This window comes from Manis javanica, chromosome 7 (assembly GCF_040802235.1).
Source record: "Manis javanica isolate MJ-LG chromosome 7, MJ_LKY, whole genome shotgun sequence".
NCBI classification, from domain to species: Eukaryota; Metazoa; Chordata; class Mammalia; order Pholidota; family Manidae; genus Manis; species Manis javanica.
Window position 1 is genome coordinate 14,385,259 of NC_133162.1, and position 20,008 is coordinate 14,405,266.

At 32.8% G+C, this 20,008-nt stretch overlaps 1 protein-coding gene across 6 annotated transcripts in view; it reads right to left on the reverse strand.

Annotated features, from left to right (window-relative positions):
• The window catches only part of ATRNL1 (attractin like 1), a 718,480-nt gene that overhangs the window by 366,235 nt on the left and 332,237 nt on the right, over positions 1–20,008 (reverse strand). For all 6 annotated transcript variants that reach the window (XM_073240354.1, XM_073240356.1, XM_073240353.1 and 3 more), the window contains one exon: positions 6,796–6,857. In XM_073240354.1, coding sequence (XP_073096455.1) covers positions 6,796–6,857 — 62 coding nt within the window. The remainder of the gene's footprint in view (positions 1–6,795; positions 6,858–20,008) is intronic.

A 20,008-nucleotide genomic window follows, 5' to 3' on the forward strand; every position in this document is an offset into this window, starting at 1 on the left:
AGGGTCATCTTTTATTTTTCTTGTTGTTCTACTATTTAACTCCTACTTTTACTCTTGCTTTTCTATTATTTAGATTTCATTACCTAATAAACCTATCTTTTTCAGATCTGCCAAAAGATCATCATTTTCCATGTTACTCTGCACCCACTAAGAAAGTCACAGTAAAAAAGACGTAATAAGTGTTAGAATATGGAGAAATTGGAAGCCTCACACATTCTTGGTTCCTGAGAATTTAAAATGATAAATTTCCTTTGGAAAATAGTTTGCCAACTTCTCAAAATGCTAAATCTAGAGTTACCATCTGGCCCAACAATGCCATTCCTAGGTATATTCAAGAAAAATAAAAAAAATACCCACACAAAACTTGCACTCAAACTTCATAACAGCAAAATTCACAAGAGCTAAAAAGGGGGAAAAATTCCCATCAATTGATGAAGGGAGAAATGAAATGTGTGTAAAATAAATAAGGGAGCAATAAAAAGAAATGCAATACTGATACATACTATATCATGGATAACCTTGTAAATATTATGCTAAGTAAAAAAGCTAGTCATAAATGAACACACATCATATGATTCCATTTATATGAAATGTCCAAAATAGACAAAGCTATAGATTACTGATTGTCTAGAATTGGGGATGTGGGAGAGGCATGGGAAGTATGTAAATGGATACATGGTTTCTTTCTGAAGTGATGAAATAGAATTCTAAGATTGATTGTGACTATAGTTGCAGAATCACTGAATTATGCACTTTAAATGGGTGAACTGTACTTTATGTGCATTATAGTTCAATAAGGCTGTTTAAAAAAATGAAATAAAATTAGAAATTAGCAACTGAGTTAAAAAGGAGTGGAATGTAAAACTGAAAGTTTCAAATTTTATAGTGTTCCTATAAGACAGTTAGGAAAAATATGCATGTTAAAATCAAAGGGTAATCATTAAAGAAAAAATATAAAATGTGTAATTCCTAAACTTAAATGAAAAAAATTAAAGAACATTAGAAATGCATTCAATTTAATAGAAAGCAGGGGAAAAGACAAAAGACAACTTGAGAAAGATTTTAAAAGGTGAAAAAAGTAAGATGGAGAAATATTTTTAAATATATCAATAATCAAAGTAAATGAAAATTTACTAAACCATTAAAAGTCAGAGATTCTCAGATTATTAAAACAAAATAAACAATATCCAGATATTTGTGGTGTACAAGAAACATTTACAAGACAATATATGACAAGTAAAATATGTTGAGAGTAAGTAAATGAAAAAGGTGTACAAGGGAAATTCTAACAAAATGATACCCTAAGTTCATATAAAACAAAATATACACTAAGACAAAAAGTACCAACAGGGACAAAGAGAATTCAAAATGACTAAAATAACAATTCAACCCCACTATTATTAATGGATAGAAATACCAGACAAATGTGAGTAAGGAAATAAAGGATGTAAACAATACAATAAAACAATTAAATACAACAGAAATAATTAGAATGCTTTACCCAAAAATAGAATATACATTCTCAAATGCACTTAAGACATTTTCTAGGATAGACTATATTTTAGATCACAAATTACAACAGAAAAGTGTTAGAAATCAGTAACAGAAGGAAAAGTGGAATATTCACAACTCTGTGGAATTTAAATAACATACACTTAAAAGACCACTGGCTCAAAGAATAAATCACAAGGGGAATTAGAAAATACTTGGAAACAAATGAAAATGAAAATGAAAATACAACATAAGACTTATGAAATGCTATGAAAGATGTACTAAGGAAAACAATGTATAGCTAAAAATACATTAAAAAAAGCAAGAAAAGTTCTCAAATTATCAACCTAACTTTAAACTAAAGGAACTAGAAAAAAATAATAAACCCAAAACTAGCAGAAGGAAGGAAACAATAAAAATTAAAACAGAGATAATTGAAGTAGAAGATATTTAAACAACAGAGAAAACCAACAAAACTGAACAGATCAATAAAATTGACAAAACTTTAGCTAGAATGTCTAAGAAAAAAGAGAAGACTCAATTTACTAAAAATAAAAATGAAATTGGGGATATTACTACTCAATGTATAATAATAAAAAGAATTATAAGAGTATACTATGAACAACTGTACACCAACAAATTGTACAACCTAAATGAAATGGACAAATTCCTAGAACCACAAAACACACCAAGACTGAATTGTGAAGAAACAGAAAAACAGATCAGATTTATAACTAGAAAGGAGATTGAATCAATAATCAAAAATCTGCGGACAATGAAAATCCAGGGCCTTGATGGCTTCAGTTGTGCATCTACCAAACATTTAAAGAAGAACTAACAAAAATCCTTCTCAAACTTTTCCAAAAATTGAAGAAGAAACAATTCATAACTCATTCCATGAGGCCAACATTACCCTGATAGCAAAGTCAAACAAAGACACTAGAAGAAATGAAAACAACTGACCAATATCTCTTATAAACAATGATTTTCAAAAAGGAAACTAAATTATTATTAAAAGGATTACACAAAATCACCAACTGGGAGACTTACTCCTGGAATGCAAGGATGGACCAACACATGCAAATCAATCAATATAATATACCACATTAATCAAAAAAAGGAAAACAGCAAATCATAAACTCAATTGATGCAGGGAAAGCAAACTGACAGACTTCCACATCCTTTCAGGTTAAAAACTCAACAAACTAGGAATAAAAGGAAACCACCTCACAAAACAAAGCTACACAGAAAAACCTACAGTTAACATCAAACTCAATGATGAAAGACTGAAAGTTTTTCCTCTAAAATCAGGATCAAGACAAGGATGTTTGCTTTGCCACTATTATTCAACATAGTGGTAGAAATCCTAGATACAGCAATTAGGCAAGAAAAAGAAATAAAATGCATCCAAATTGAAAAGGAAGAAATAAAATTACATTTGTTTGCAGATCATAATATGATATTATATGCAGAAAGCTCTAAAACTTCCACACATAAAAAGTTCGAACTAATAAACTCAGCAAAGAAGCAGGATACAGAGGTTAACAAGTAAAAAGCAGTTGCATTTCTATACACTAACAATAAACAATTTGAAAGGAAAATAGTAAACAACTCCATTTATAAAGGCATGAAAACTAATAAAATATTTGGGAATTAACTCAACCAAGGTGGTAAAAGACTTGAACAATAAAAGCTACATAACATTGCTGAAAGAAATTAAAGGAGACAAATGGAAAGATATCTCATGTTCATGGATTGGAAGACTTAGCTGTTAGGATGTCAATAATATCCAAAGCAATCTACAAATATATTGTAACCCCTATCAAAATCCTACCATTTTTTTCAGGAATAGAAAAATTCATCCTAGAATTCATATAGAACCTAAGGGACCCTAAATAGGCTGTATATATATATATATATATATATATATATATATATATATATATATGGACTTGAATAGACATTCCTATACAGAAGATATACAAATGGCAAATAAGCACATGAAAAAACATGTTAAACATCATTACGGAAATGCAAAGCAGAACCATAATAAGATAAAAACCTCATACCCATTAGGATGGCTACTATCACAAAACAGAAAATTACAGGTGTTGGTGAAGATCTGGAAAACTTGAAATACTTGTATACTATTGGTGATAATGTAAAATATCACAACTGCTGTGGGAAACAGTATGGACATTCTTCAAAAAATTAAAAATAGAATTACCATATGACCCAGCAATTCCACTTTTGGGTATATACCCAAAAGAATTGAAAGTGAAATCTTGAATACATATTTGTACATTCACATTCATAAAGCATTACGGTAAAAGAATGAAGCAATTCAAATGTCCATTGACAGATGAATGGATAAAGAAAATATGGCATACACATACAATAGAATGTTATTCAGCCTTAAAAAGAAATGACATTCTGACATTTATATGATACCACTTATATAAGATACCTAGAAAGGTCAAAAATCATGAAGATAGAAAACAGAATGGTGGTTGTCAGGGGGGTAGGGAGAGAGATGGGAAGTTACTATTTAATGGGTATGGAGTTTTGCAAGATAAAGAGTTCTGGCAATCGACAGCAGTGATAGCTGAAGAATAATATGAATGTGCTTAATGTATCATTGAAATGTTCTCTTAAAAATGGTTAAGAGCAAATTTTGTTAAGTGTATTTTACTACAATAAAAAAGTTGAAGGAAAAAAATACAATAGTTCATGAGAAAGATTTTATGCTTCTAACTTGCTTGTACATAAAAATATAATAATGGAAAAATATTAAGGCAAAGTTGAAAAATGCACAAATCATAGAATGGCACATTAATAATGGTCAGTAAGTAGACACAACATGGAAAAAAGGAAATTATAGGAAAAAATTAAAAACTTCAAAATATTCTGTCCATGTTTTTCTTAACAATGAGACAACTTTAAAACTATCTAATTTACATTTTACTACTGAGATAAATTTAAATGACAAAAAAACCATCAAATATATTTTATCCCGTACAACAGCTTGAATATTTTATTTCACTTTGTCCATGATGACTACATAATAAATAGGATCATCTCTAAGACATGGTACACATTTACTAACGCTAGCTTTCTCTTACTTAATAAAAGAGTTATTGAACTTAAATATGTGCACAAATTTGGCTTAACATAAAATCCTAAACATTTAAATAATTTACATATATATTCAGCTTTGTGAATTTTTCCAGAGTTGAACTTTTCATCCTTGTTAAATTTCCATTCACACTATTTTGCATCAAAAATCAGTTTTACTTGGGCATTAAATAATGCTCATTTGATTGTAACTTGTAATATGTTCCAAAAACATATTGTAACCTAATTAATAGCCTTAAGATCCCTTTATATTCAGAAGTACAAAGTCACAAAACATTAAATATATTTAAGGTGTTTCCTAAAATGGCATTTTTAAGAGACATTATTTAAAGTATGAATAAACTACACTTACACTAGTGATAAATATGTTTATAATATTATATTCTGGAAATTCCAACTTTTAAAGGGACATTGATAAACACGATGGTTTTCAGAATAAAGTAAACAACATGGTGAAACTTTTGACAACAGAAGTGGATAGAAGAACAGGACATGTGTAAACTGGAGAACAGAGTTTAGAAAATGGAGGGGCTATAAATGGAGACAAGAGATTAGAGTTGCTATGTATGGGCCCATATGGATGAATTAGAAGAGATATTATAGGGAGACAGATTTCATCTCAATTATAAAGAACAATTAGTTATCTGAAGATAGAAAATGCTATCTCAGGAAATGGTGTGTTTCCTGTCATTAAAGGCATTCAGGCATAAACCAGATCAGGGGTTGGGCAAATGTCCACAGGCAGAACTCAGCCCACCAGCTGTTTTTATAATAAAGGTTTATTGGAACACAGCCTCTCCCATTTGTTTCCGTATTGGCTGTGGCTGCCTTAGCCCTCCAGCAGCAGAGCTGCATAGGTGCAACAGGGACCCCAGATGGCCCACAGATCCTGAAATATTTACTGTCTGGCCCGTTACAGAAAATGTTGGCTGGCCTGGGGAGAAGATATTAGGAATTCAAGCATTGTATAGGTGTAAAAATAACTAATAATGGTTACTTTGGTGTTGAAGAAAGTGCTTAGCATTTCATCTATGTCAAGGATTGAGTTGTGCAGCTTTTTTACTGTACGATGCAGCCCTGTGAACTTGGTTTTGACAACAGAAGTGGACAAACGAAAGAGGGAATGTGTAAATTGGAGGAAAAAATGAGAAAAGTGAAAGGCTGTAAGTGTAGATGAACGATTAGACTTGCTATGTATTGAAGTCAAAATTCATACTGCACTGTTTGTAAAACTGTGTACTGTGATGTTGCGCTCTGTCTGCCAGGAGACACATTTGTCTAATTTGCACAAAGGTACCCAATGGACTGGCATAAGCTGTACAAATCATAATACTGTTAACAAGAATAACATCCCTTCCAATCCAGATGACCTACTATGTCATAACAAATCATCACTGAAACTCCACTTCTTCTCCTGACCCAGTGTTTCTTTATTTACATCCCATGGAAATGAAAATAGATGTTCCCTAAAAAGAGTTTTCATGTCTTGAAAAATGCTGCAAACTCGACTCTCTTTTTAAGAAAGATAGATTGCAAATCAGCAAATTAAAAACTGACAAGCAATGTCAGTTAAAAAAGAAAAAGAGCCCTGTTTAACTTCACCATATACAGTATTTTCCAAAGTTGTTTAACTATGAAACCTTTTATGAAGCTATTTTAAATACCTCAAATAACTGATGTCATTTGAATAACATTCTATTCAAAATCATATTTAGTACTTCCAGATTATAAGCTTTTTCAGGACAAACATATATACTTTTTCCCTTCCCCTACGGATTTTCACACATTATTAAGTACATATGATAATTATCTAAGAAATAATTGAATTGATTTCATTCAAAGAGGTGTATACCTAATCAATATGATGAATGTACTATTAATTTTATTAATTAAAGCAGGCTCTGATTACTTATGTGACAGGAACACAAAGTTACCATGTTATTTCCACTGAACCCATTAGCTATTAAATAACACAACAGCAAAATAATCTTACAAAAGTATTTCAAATATGTGTCCTCTGCTCTGTGGCATATGTCAAGCATATAAAACTATTCCAGATTCACCATATTATATTTTAAGGTTAAAGAATTGATAAATTACCTAATAGACTAACAGAACACATATCAGAAATTAGGTTTAATAAACTCAAAGTCAGTAAAAGCAAGTTACCTGAAGAAGGTGACAAAAAACTGCACAAGATCCATGATTGTATTGTGTTGTGAGAATGCAATCTGAAAAATCAAAATAAAACAAAAATTGAAACTTACTGAATCTTACTGAAACTTACTGAATACCTGTGGCGAAGTTTCATGGCATTTCATGGCATTTATAAATACATTATCTTTAAACCATCAAAACATTTGGGTCACCATATTATAAATCATATATGCTGTAATCAAGACTTCATCTAGAACATCTAATATATTCAACCACCAATGATGACCTTTGTATAGGATATAACATATAACAGTTGAAGAAAACTATTATAAAATTACCTCAAGAATGTATGCTGAGTTTCATGTAAAATCCTACAACATATTAAATATGCCTGAGTAAAACATGCAAATGAGTGTCTCATCTAATAATGATCACGTTGATAATGCTTGTAAGCCAAAAAAAAAAATCTATTCTATTATGGAAACTAAGGGTATTTGTTTTATCCTATATATTCTTGTGCAGGGAAGTTACATGTGTACATTCAACTATTTTGATACTCACCTTTCAAAGAATAAAATGTATCACCTTATTCTACAATTTCATGTTAAACGAAATGAATTTTGAGAAGTGAAACTAGCCAATAAGCTAAAGCTTTTCTCATTTCTGCTAACATAGAGATCACACTGAGATTTCTTGAAGAAGTATTATACAGTATATAAATCAATAATGCAGCACCTGAATAAAGAATATCTGATTTTGAAATCCGGCTTTTCACACACAAGGTATAAATATTTTTTAGATAGACTATTTAACCTATTTTTGTCTTAGTTGTCCCACATGTGAATGGTAATAATAAAAACACCTACCTCATAGTGTTAAAGTAAAGATTAACTGAATTAATAAAAATTAAATTATTGCTATAATATCTGGCATATAGTAGGCATAATATAATAAATATTTGTTATAGTTTTACATCATATATAAAGGAGATGGTCAACGTAAGTAAATTTTCCCAGATAGTTGAAGCAAAACAATTAAGGTACTGAAATCTTTTTCCTTTAATTTTTTATGAAAGTCTTTCCAACACATGTAATACAATTTCTGCTTGCAGTGAAAATGGACTAACAGGGATGAGATTTCTCTCTAGTCATAAATGACTAGAAAACTATACAAAATATATGAAAAACTTTTTCCAGACAATGGTCAAAAAGCAGAAAAGGATAAAATCCATGAGTGAAGGCAAACAAAAAAGATGAGCTTACAATGGTTCCAGCTTTCAGTGCATGGAATTTAAATGGCATTTGCAAGTAAGAACTATCAATATTTCTTTTATAAAATAAAGGATTATAGTCCATTGGGAAGATGAATTTTTGGCATATACATGAAAGCTTAAATATAGTAACAGTCGTTTGCAAAAAGCTTCTAAGCATTTGAAGAATTACAAGGCACTTAAACAGATTGAGAAAAGATAATTACTGTAGGAGATTGGTAATAGGTGGAAATGTCTTAAAAGATTTAAGAAAAAGCATCTTTTAAAATGGAAAAGATACAAATGAGTTTTCTCCCCAGGTGACTATCCATAAAAGTGTGCTAGAAACAGAGCTTATCAAACAACACTGTTAACAGTAAGTTAAATCAACAGAAAGATCATTTTGGACGCAGCAATGGAGAGCTAACTGCATAATCTTCAAAAGGATAATTATTTTTAAATCATAATAAAATTACTTTGATTAAGATAAATTGGAATAGGAAGGTAACCTCAGTGTTGGAAATTATCTAAATAGAAAAGGGGAAAAAGGAGCATCAATAAAGGTTTGGGACTAGCAAATGTATGGAAAAGAGAAAGAAAAAATAAATAAATAATACGTATATATAATACAAGATAAACATTAAAGAATAAGAAAGTATATGAGTAATTGCACTAAATGTAAACAGACTGAATTCTCATCGAAAGATGGAGATTTCACAGTACATTAAAAAGCATAATTTAGCTTTGTTTTTTCAGAGAAAACACATCTAGAGCAGTGACACACTAATAACCAAAATATAAAGGAGTGTGAAAAAATACAATAGCCAGTTAAAAACAACAACAACAAAAGGCATGAAAGATAATATTATCAGCAAAGTGAAATTCAAGGTCAAAACCCAGTCAAATAAAACATATAAGTCACAAAGAATACATAATAATAATAAACCTATATACACCAAAATAAGTACACAGTCCAAATAAGTAAATGTCTGGATATATAAGGATAATTAGATGATAACATAATTATAGAAAACAATTTTAATATGTATATCTCTTTCAGAACTTATCTGATCAAGCAGAGAAAACATTAATTTACTCAGTCATTTAAATCATGAAGAAATATTCAAAGAAACGCGGTTAAACAAGCTCTATTCTAGGTGTTAGCAACACCCTTGTAAATAAGACAAAGTCCCTGGTCTCTTGGAGTTTGCATTCTAATAGCAGGAGACAAAAAATAACGAGGTAAACCCATAAAAGGATCATAATTCTTGACAATGGTAAGTGTCCTGAAGGAAAAAACAAGGTGATATGATGAAGTGGATCTGTGGCTAGTTGAGGTCAGGTAGTTAGGATGTTCTCACTGATGTTATATGAGCTGATTTGAAAATAAGAAGAAAAGCAAAACCACACAAAGATCTCATAGGAGAGGTATCCAGGCTTAGGGACTATTATGCTTGGGCAAGATATGTTTAAGAAACTAGAAGTCTTAAGAGCTGAGTATTATGAGCTAGGGACAGAGGGCTGAAAATAAGTTGAAAGTGACGAGCTGGCACTAACCCACTAAGTCTTTGGCCCTGGTAACAGAGTTTGAAACCATATTTTAAGAGCAATGGGAACCCAAGGGAGATTTTCAGCTATGGAGTGGTATGATCTAACTCTCAAGAAAAAAATCATTCTGATTGCTGGGTGTGGAAGAGATGACAGGAAACCAAGGAGGTAAGAGAAAAGGATATTGGCTTTTTCTAGTTAGGAGGTGATAGTAGCTTGCACAACAATAGTGCCATGCAGACAAAACTAAGCAGATGGCACATAATTTAGAGAGAGGTGAGAAGACTGGGCTAAGGATGGGACATGACTCATTTAAGACTTCTGAAAGGAAGTTCAAGGCCACCCCATGAGAGCTTAAAAAAAAGTGGTCATTTAGGTAGGAGGAAACCAAGAGAGTGTTACATCAAGGATGTCAAGGAAAAGCAATGTTGCAAGAATGAAGTGGTGGTCGGTTTTGTGGGTTGAGTAAGATAAGGACGGAAATACGACTAGACATGACAACAGCAATTTCGTGACTTAAACAAATGTACTTCCAATGAAGTGGTGCACATGTTAATCTAAACAGAGTAACATAAGAATATAGAATGTGAGGAAGTAGGGAAAGCAACTATACACTGAATGTTCAAAAGGAATTGTTAAAAAACTGAGCACAAATAATCAAGGGTATATACGATATGAAAAAAATTCTTTCTTAAATCCATAGAGCATTTAGAAAAGTAGACAATGTACATTGAGGAGAAACTACTTAAAAATTCTAAACTGGTGATTTTATGCACTCTATTATCACATTAAAATCAGAATTATAACTATAATTTCAAATGTGACTAAAGCCAGCTTAACTACTTGAAAATTAAGGAATATAATCCATGTGGTAGAGTTTTAGGTGGGCAAAGTAAATGGAAAACAGTTTCAGTGAAGTTCAGATTATCCCCTTGAATGCCAAAACCTGAACAGGGATGGACAAATGGTACCAGTGTCTGCATGGGAGGAAGAGGAAACCAAAAGGAAAATGCAAAGGATCCAAATGATACTCCTAGAACCAGGCAGGTCAATTTCAAAAGCAGAAGGTGAAAATGGAAGTGGTTTTGTCCAGTCCAAGAGTTTAAGAGTAAAAAGGGTCCCTGGGATGTTCAAAAAGGGTCTAGAACAACTTGGGCCACATGAATTTTCAAAAGCAACCAGTCAATCTCCATAACAGGACAGGCTTTACTTTGGGAAGGAACTGTTGGAAGTGAAATCAATCTTGAGCAGAGCAGAGCAAATAGTGACAAAGGTCCTTTTGGGGAAAGGAACAGAGCCATGAAATCTTTAAAAGTAAGTGGCACATTTTTAGGAAAAAAACATATTTACCATTTATATATATATATATATGTATGTATGTATGTATGTATGTATGTATGTTCAAATACGGGTTTGCCACTGATTTGTGTCCTGCAATGGACATCATTATTATCACTCTCAAATGTTTGTCATTGTTTAACCTATAAAGAATTTTGCATTACTTCAAATAAGTAGTGGGAATAACCAACAGTGAGAAAATAAATTTAGACTGGCAAAGCACTTAATTCAAGCTGGTACTGCGGAATTTTATTATGATTTTCTCAGCCTTTTTGGGTCCATATAACTAAGTACCTTGTAGTAAAAATTATGTTTTGAGTCAAGTAAGCAAAACATAGACACACATGAAAATATCTATAATGTCCTACATTTTCCTAAGAAATATTTAAATAAATAAAGTAGTCAACGGAAAGATATACAAGTTATAATCATGAACTAAAGCAAAAAACATTCTAAAACTTTAATTATATTATGTATTTGTTCCAATTAATAAAAAAGAAGAAAGTTTTCACAAGTGATATGAATATTTTGACTCTAGTTTCTATTTAGAGGATAAGCTGAGATATAACCATAAGGGGTAATGAGACGCTTAGACCTCCCCAAATTAACACTTTTTAAATTGTCAAAAGTGATACCTGCAGTTCACTACAAATTAACTTTCAATGTATTGCTTGAATGTGAAATACAGTACTATCTGAAGACCTTGACAAGCTTTTAAGACAAATAATACTCTCCTACCTTGCACAATAAGGAGTATAAATGGTGGGACAAAACTGGTAGTGGGAGGTATCTTTCAGAAACTGCATCTGAAATACAAACTGCCTTTAAAACAGAAGCCAAGAGACACGCCCAAGTAACTAATCTGTTAACGTAATTGTACTCCGGAGTAACTGCAGACCTGGCACAAGCATTCTCTACACTGCATACCAGAGCTTCTGGGTGATGGAGCCTCACGTTGGACAGAATTTGATATTGGTTGTTCAACAGGAAAATCAGGGCTACAACATGTTGTGCCTATCTTTCAAAATATTTCTCCACCTGAGACATTTTACAGGAAATTCTACAGGATATAGCCCATGGAATACACTCTTGTCAGAAAGTCCACTGGCAGGCACAGGCTTAAATAAGATTGGACTGATTCTGGAAATGGAAGGCAGATCCAACACTAATTTTTTGTACTATTGGTAAACAAGGCCAAATAGACACTAAATCAAGAAGATTCCTCTCGAGACTCCTTCTTCTAGTGCACCAATCTACCCAGCCATCAACTATTGCACTGAATTTCAGCTCAACTCTGGACACCGTATTAGTGAAAAACAACAACAAAATTCTTATGGTGGTGGTTGGGACAGACAATAAGTAACAGCATTAATAAATTATATAGTATCTATCAGAACTGGGTAAGTGTTAATGGGGAAAAACATTAAAAGTATCCTATTTTCTATATGAACATATGCGGGGCAAGAAACCACTCCTTGGTGTGTAAAGTTAAGCAGAAGTTCTGAGAACAGACATGAGGAAACACAGAGGTAGCAGAAAGAAAGAAATGAAACATGGCATTAGGTTCAAACCTGTCTGCTTCCCAGTTTTCCTCTAGAGCAGCATGGAGCAACTCCAGAGCCCTTCCAATAAAACTAGGAGGCCCACAGGGAAGGAAGTAGACAGAGGGAGAACCATTCTAAGCAATTTTAGAACCATGAATTAAGCACAAGAATATTCTTAGACTTCATATATCCTAACAGCCATGAAAGGAAGTAGGTACAGATACTACTATGAAAAATGTTAAAAATTATTTATTTGAATTTTTTCATAAATCAGTAATCATATAGATTACTATAAGTACCTGCTAATTTCAGATCATAAAATATTAATAATTTTCTTTATAAAACTAATGTTTACTATAGAGTTAGAAGTTATAGAAAATACACATTCCTGCATAAAAATGTTTTGTTTTATTCACAGAAAATTTTTTGTAAGGTCTACCTTTACAATTTTAGCTACAATATGAATAAAATATTTTTAAATCAAGATATCAGAAATGGTTTCTTAATATGTATTTTTACCTCAGATTCTTAATTTCAATAATGAACATTTTCTAACTATGTTAGCTTCCAGGAATTTCTTTCAGAAGGTGAATTAGATAAGACTAAATCAGCTTGTTTAAAATAGGTGGCATTACCTGAAACACTATTTTCCAATCAATGAAAAAAAAAATTAGACTGCCTTAAAAAGAGTGATCATTTAGCCAATTTTATTTAGAAAACAGTGAGACAAATCAATAACAACAACACCCTAATTTGTAGTTTCCCTGAGAATGTATCTCCTGAGGATATAGAACATTTCTGACCCTAAAATCTCTAATTGTCTAGTTATAAAGATTTCTAATGGCTGATGCCATGGCTAGAACACAGCCCTTTGTAAGTGATCAATATATTCCATTTTGGTTCAGTGGTCATTCCCATGAAAAATACAAAAGTATATTCAAGTCACATTTAAAGTTAGTTTTTAAACTTTAGCCAGCATAAATGCACCTTTAACATTCCCTTTCCTGCAATGATTTTTCTTCAAGTTAACCAATGATTATTCAAAGAAAATTAATTAAAATCAAGAGACCAATTAATGATAAAATTTCATAATATCTTCATTTTCCCTGGGCTTTTAAAGAGCCCCTAAATAACTGATAAAGTGACATGCTGAAAAACTGAGTTAGCTAAAACTACAGAACAGTGATGATAATATATTTTGACTATTTGATCTTAAATATAGTTGCATTGAAATCATGTACAAAATCTAAAACCAGAATTCATGTTATATTTTTCATTAATTGATTATAATTATCAGCATTTTGAATTTATAATTTGATGAAAAAGTTGCATTACATATATTTGGATAGAGAAGTAGATTAATAGCTCAATATTTATAACAAAATGTCATAATTTATAAGAAAGAAAAATATATTATGAAGGACAAATTGGTGTATTTGTGCAAAATAGCTTGCCATAAATAAACTATGATACAATGTTTGAGATAAATAAAAATGGTAATATAAAGAGATGTGCTGAAATTATCACGTTCATCTAACAAACTTAAAGTAAAATTAAGTTCTTCAAAATGTTGACACAAAGGCATACTTATACAATGGAAGTTAGTCTAACTAGTCAAATCTCAAAGATAACTGGGCTGTGTTTCAGCAAAACAGTTCTAAGATCTTATTAGGCTTTTACTCAGCTTTTTAAATAAATGTAAACTGGGGCTTCAATTAGCTATTACTGGATAAGATCAACTATGATAATTTATTCCAAATAAGCATAAACTTCCTACAGAATTAACACAGTGCGTATTGATACAATAATGTATATCATTCTTTACAGAGTTTATTTCAAAATATAGGATTAAATCCCATATGATTTCACTTATTTGTGGAACCTAAAAACAAAACAAAATAAAATAGCAGTAGACTCACAGAGGACAGGGGTAAGGGTGGGTAGGTAGGGAAGGTGAGGGGGATAACGGGGCACAAAAATCTGAACTGTAACATAAGTTGGGAACAGGGATGGAAGCACAGCACGGAGAATACAACCAGTGATTCAGTGACATCTTTCTACGTTGACAGATGGTAACTGTACTAGTGGGGGTGAGGATTTAATAATAAGGGTAACTGCTGAACCACTGTTACACCTGGAACCAATATAATATTGTGTCAACTATACATCAATAAAAAAATAGGTTTAAAAAGAAAACGGATGATTTTTAAAAGATAGAATAGAAACTTATAACTTTCCTTCTGGCTTAATGTAAAAATTTAACTAGTCCCTGCCTTCAATCTCATAATTCTGCCCATTCTTCACCCAGCAGACAAAATACTTTCTAAAAACTGTCAAGGTTTCTGTAATTCCCCTCCTCACAATTCTCCATTCTCCTAAACAATACTGATACGTCATGATCAACTAAATAAAGTTCACACTATATTCACATTTCTTTAGTTCTCATCTACGGTCTTTCTTTTTTAGGATCCCATCCAGGATAACAAATTATCTTTAGTCATCATGTCTCCTTAGGTTCCTCTTGGTTACAGCAATTTTTCAGACTTACCTTGTTTTTTTATTATTTTGGCAGTTTCAAGGAATAATAAGGTATTTGGTAGAGTGTCCATCAAGAGGCATTTTACTTTATGGGTTTGGGAGAGGCAGACCACAGAAATTAAGTGCAATTTTTATCACTTCATATCAAAGGCATGTAGGAACAATGTGACTTGTTTCTGTTGTTAACCTTGTTCATCTGGGGGAGATTGTGCTTGTCAGGTTTTGGTTTCCCAGTGAAAAGTTACTCTCTGTACTACCTTCCCATACTGTACTCTATGGAAGTATGACCTCACGCACACCCCACATTTAAAAAGTGGTATATATGGGCCCCTTCTTCAGCACATGTTATCATCTACACAAACTATTTGGAATTCTGCACATGAAAATTGTCCATTTATGTAATCATTTATATCAGTATGGACTCATATATATCTATTTTATACTTTGCATTATGATCCAATATTACTTTATTTTGTTGTTGAAATAGTTCCAACTTCAGTCACTGGAAGTTTTTTCACTTGATTCTTGTGTACTCTTGACAAATTCCAATAATTTGCATGTTTTATTTTTATTTTAACACTTCCTTACTTTATGGTATTACAATATAATCCAGTATCAGCTTTTGTATTTCATTCTCCCAGTCCTTAAACCAACCATCTTTCCAAGGAGTCCTGGTTCCCTTTATTGGAGAATTATATTAGCTACCAAAATCTGTAAGCCTTAATATACAAATAACAGGAATTCCAGAAGGGAAGAAAAAGAATGGATCTGTGAAAGACAAAAATTAAGCATGTGATAGAAGAAAAAAAACTTCAGTGTGCATATTGAAAGTATTTATGAAGTCCAAGGTAGGCTAAAAGATTTTAAAAAGCACATATTAAGTGTAGGTAAAATTCCCAAATGCCAGAAGAAACTTGTAAATATTCTAGAGTGAATAAAACAAATTACATGCAAAGAAAGGAAGAGAAGGAAGAAAAGGAAGAGGAAAAAAAAACAGCAACCAAAATCTGGGCGGTAGGTTTGCTTGTTGCTACTATGTTTTCTTTGTTTCTAGACACTCTCAGCTGACAGAGAATGGAAATATATGTGTTTATACTATCCTGTGTATATACACCTATCTATAAATATATATAGCTATATTAAGCTAACCATGAATTCATGTTGATGTACATAGATTTTTGTGGATGGCTTTTGGACTGAGGAATTTTCCATATACATATATACATATGTGTGTGTATATATATATTATACTTAATATATATTTATATGTACATATATATATTTCCATATATAAATATAATTTCTAGAAGCAAGTTCTTTTAAAAGATCAATGAAGTTAGTCAGTCTCTAGTCACAGCAAGCAAAAAAAGAAGAGAGAATTCATAAATTAACCCATGAGGAATGAAAGAGGGGACATTATTACGCCCTACAGAAATGAAAAGACTAATAAGATAATTTTTCAAATGACCTAATGCTTATAAATTCAACATTCTTGATAAAATGGACAAATTCACTGAGACACTAAATATCATAGCACTCTAAAGAAGAAACAGATAACTTAAATAGTATGACAACTATTAACTAAATTAGATTTCTTAGTTAAAACCTTCAAACAATAAAACAAACTAATCAACTATAGGCTCATATGGCTTCACTAGAAAATTCTAAATATTTGAGTAAGAAATAATATCAATTCTACACCTGTTTTAGAACACAGAAAAGAAGATGACACTTATATTAACACTTACTTTATGAGGCCAGCAGTAAGCCTGACAGCAAAACCAGGCAAAGACATTATAAGAAAAAGATATCTAGAGACAAATATCTTTCATTAATATATAAATAAAATCCTCAATAAATATAGCAAACCAAGTTATAAAGTATTGAACCCAACAATATATAAGAAGGAGAGTAAATCATTAAGTATGACTTATCCCAGAAATGCAAAACTGGTTCAACATTCAAACTTAATCAATATAATTTGCCAAGCCTAAAGACTAAAAGTGAGCTAAAAAAAGAATTCCAACAGATGCAGAAATTATGATTTGAAATAATTCAATATCAAATATGGATTAAAAAGATAAACCCTCAGCAAAATAGGTACACAAGGGAACTTCTCTAGATTGAAGAACCTCTTGAAAAACATTTGACTAACAATATTTAATGGTGAAGGAGGGAATGCTTTTCCTTTAAAATTGGGGTCTAGGTAGAAGATGTCTGCTTATACTACTTCTCAATATTACACTAGAGATCTTACTAGTGCAATAAAGAAAAAAAATTGAAAGAACTGGATAGGAAGAAATAAAACTATATTTGCAAACAGCATGACTTTTAACAAAACTAATGTAAGTATTAAATGAATTTAGCAAGTTTTCAGAATAAAAATTAAAGTTACAAAAACTTATTGCATTACTACAGACTACCAATGAAAACCCAGAAATAAAGAATGAAAAAACGTGTAACTCTTTATATTATCAAAAAACTATGACATTACTCATGTATACATTTGATAATTATGTGGAAAATATACACATGACAATTGCAAAACACTAATGAAAGAAATCAAACTAGATCTGAATAAATAGAGATTACAATGGTCATGAATTATAAGACTCAATAGAATTTTGATGTCAATTTTCCCCAAAATGATAGGTAAACTGAATGTTATAGAAATCAAAATCCAAGAAGAATTTCTTGTAGAAATAAAAAATAGGCAGAGTCTAGTACTGACAAAAAAAGGCAAAAGAACGAGAATAGCCAAAGTAATTTTTAAAAAGCAGAACAAGTTTAGAAGGTTTACACTATCTAGTTTAAGATTCAACAAAAAAGCAATAGTAACCAAGGCAGGATGGACTGCTAAAAGGATAGACACATGGATAAATGGAGCTGAATAGAGTACATATAACAAGTGTAGACAAGCACAGTCAATGAGTTTTGACAAAAGTTCAAAGGCAATTCAGTGATAAAACACAGTTTAATAGGGGCAGAGCCAAGATGGCAGTGTGAGTAGAACAGCAGAAATCTCCTCCCAAAACCACATATATCTATAAAAATATAACAAAGACAATTCTTCCTAAAATAGAGACCAGAGGACACAGGACAACATCCAGACGACATCCACACCTGCGAGAACCTAGCGCCTCGCAAAGGGGGTAAGATACAAGCCCCGGACCGGTGGGACCCGAGCACCCCTCCCCCCAGCTCCCGACAAGTGGAGAGTCAGCAGGGAGGGAGAAGGAGCCCAGGACTGCTGAACACCCAGCCACAGCCATCCAGACTAGAGCGCAGACACAGTGCATGCGTGGAGTCCTGGATACTAGGGAAACAGGGCAGAAGTACCAGTGAGCGGGTGCCTGAGGCTGACACCAGAGAACAAAGAAACGAGAGCGGCCTTTTTTTTTTTTTTTTTTTTTTTTTGGCAAGTGCTTTTTGGAAGTCTTAAAGGGACAGGGACCCTAATACTACGGAAACAGGGCAGCAAGACCGGTGAGTGGGTGCCTGAGACCAGCACCTGAGACGAAAGAAAAATTTTCTTTTTTCTTTTTAAAATTATTTATTTATTTATTTTTTCTTTTCTTGTTGCTGTTGTTGTTTTGGTTTACAGAGTGCTTTTTGGAAGTCTTAAAGGGGAAGGGCAGGGCACTTAGTCCAGAGGCAAGGAATCTGGGGATCTCTGGGCACTCTAACCCCCTGGGCAGCAGGGAGCACAGAGGCCCCATATGGAGATAAATAGCCTCCCGGCTGCTCCCCCTCCAATGGGACTCCACCATTTTGGAGCAACAGCCCGAGCCAGGTCAAACCCACAGCAACAGCAGAGTTAAACTCCATAGCAGCCGGGAAAGAAGTAGAAGCCCTGTCTGTGCATAGTTGCCCAGCACAAGCCACTAGAGGTCGCTATTCTCCCAGGAGAAGAAGGCCACAAACCAACAAGAAGGGAAGCTCTTCCAGCCGTCACTCGTACCAGCTCTACAAACTATCTCTATCACCATGAAAAGGCAAAACTACAGGCAGACGAAGATAACAGAGACAACACCTGAGAAGTAGACAGACCTAACCAGTCTTCCTGAAAAAGATTTCAAAATAAAAATCATGAACATGCTGACAGAGATGCAGAGAAAAATGCAAGAGCAATGGGATGAGGTGCAGAGAAAAATGCAAGAGCAATGGGATGAGGTCCGGAGGGAGATCACAGATGTCAGGAAGGAGAACACAGAAGTGAAACAATGCCTGGAAGGATTTATAAGCAGAATGGATAAGATGCAAGAGGCCATTGAAGGAATAGAAACCAGAGAACAGGAACGTATAGAAGCTGACATAGACAGAGATAAAAGGATCTCCAGGAACGAAACAATATTAAGAGAACTATGTGACCAATCCAAAAGGAACAATATCTGTATTATAGGGAAACCAGAAGAAGAAGAGAGAGGAAAAGGGATAGAAAGACTCTGAAGAAATAATTGCTGAAAACTTCCCCAAACTGGGGGAGGAAATAATCGAACAGACCATGGAAATATACAGAACCCCCAACAGAAAGGATCCAAGGAGGACAACACCAAGACACATAATAATTAAAATGGCAAGGATCAAGGACAAGCAAAGAGTTTTAAACGCAGCTAAAGAGAAAAAGGTCACCTATAAAGGAAAACCCATCAAGCTAACATCAGACTTCTCCACAGAAACCCTACAGACCAGAAGAGAATGGCATGATATATTTAATGCAATGAATCAGAAGGGCTTTGAAACAAGGATACTGTATCTAGCACGACTATCATTTAAATATGATGGCGGGATTAAACAATTCCCAGACAAGCAAAAGCTGAGGGAACTTGCTTCCCACAAACCACCTCTACACGGCATCTTACAGGGACTGCTCTAGATGGGAGCACTCCTAAAAAGACCACAGAACAAAACATACAACATATGAAGAATGGAGGAGGAGGAATAAGAAGGGAGAGAAAAAAAGAATCTCCAGACAGTGTATGTAACAGCGCAATAAGCAAGCTAAGTT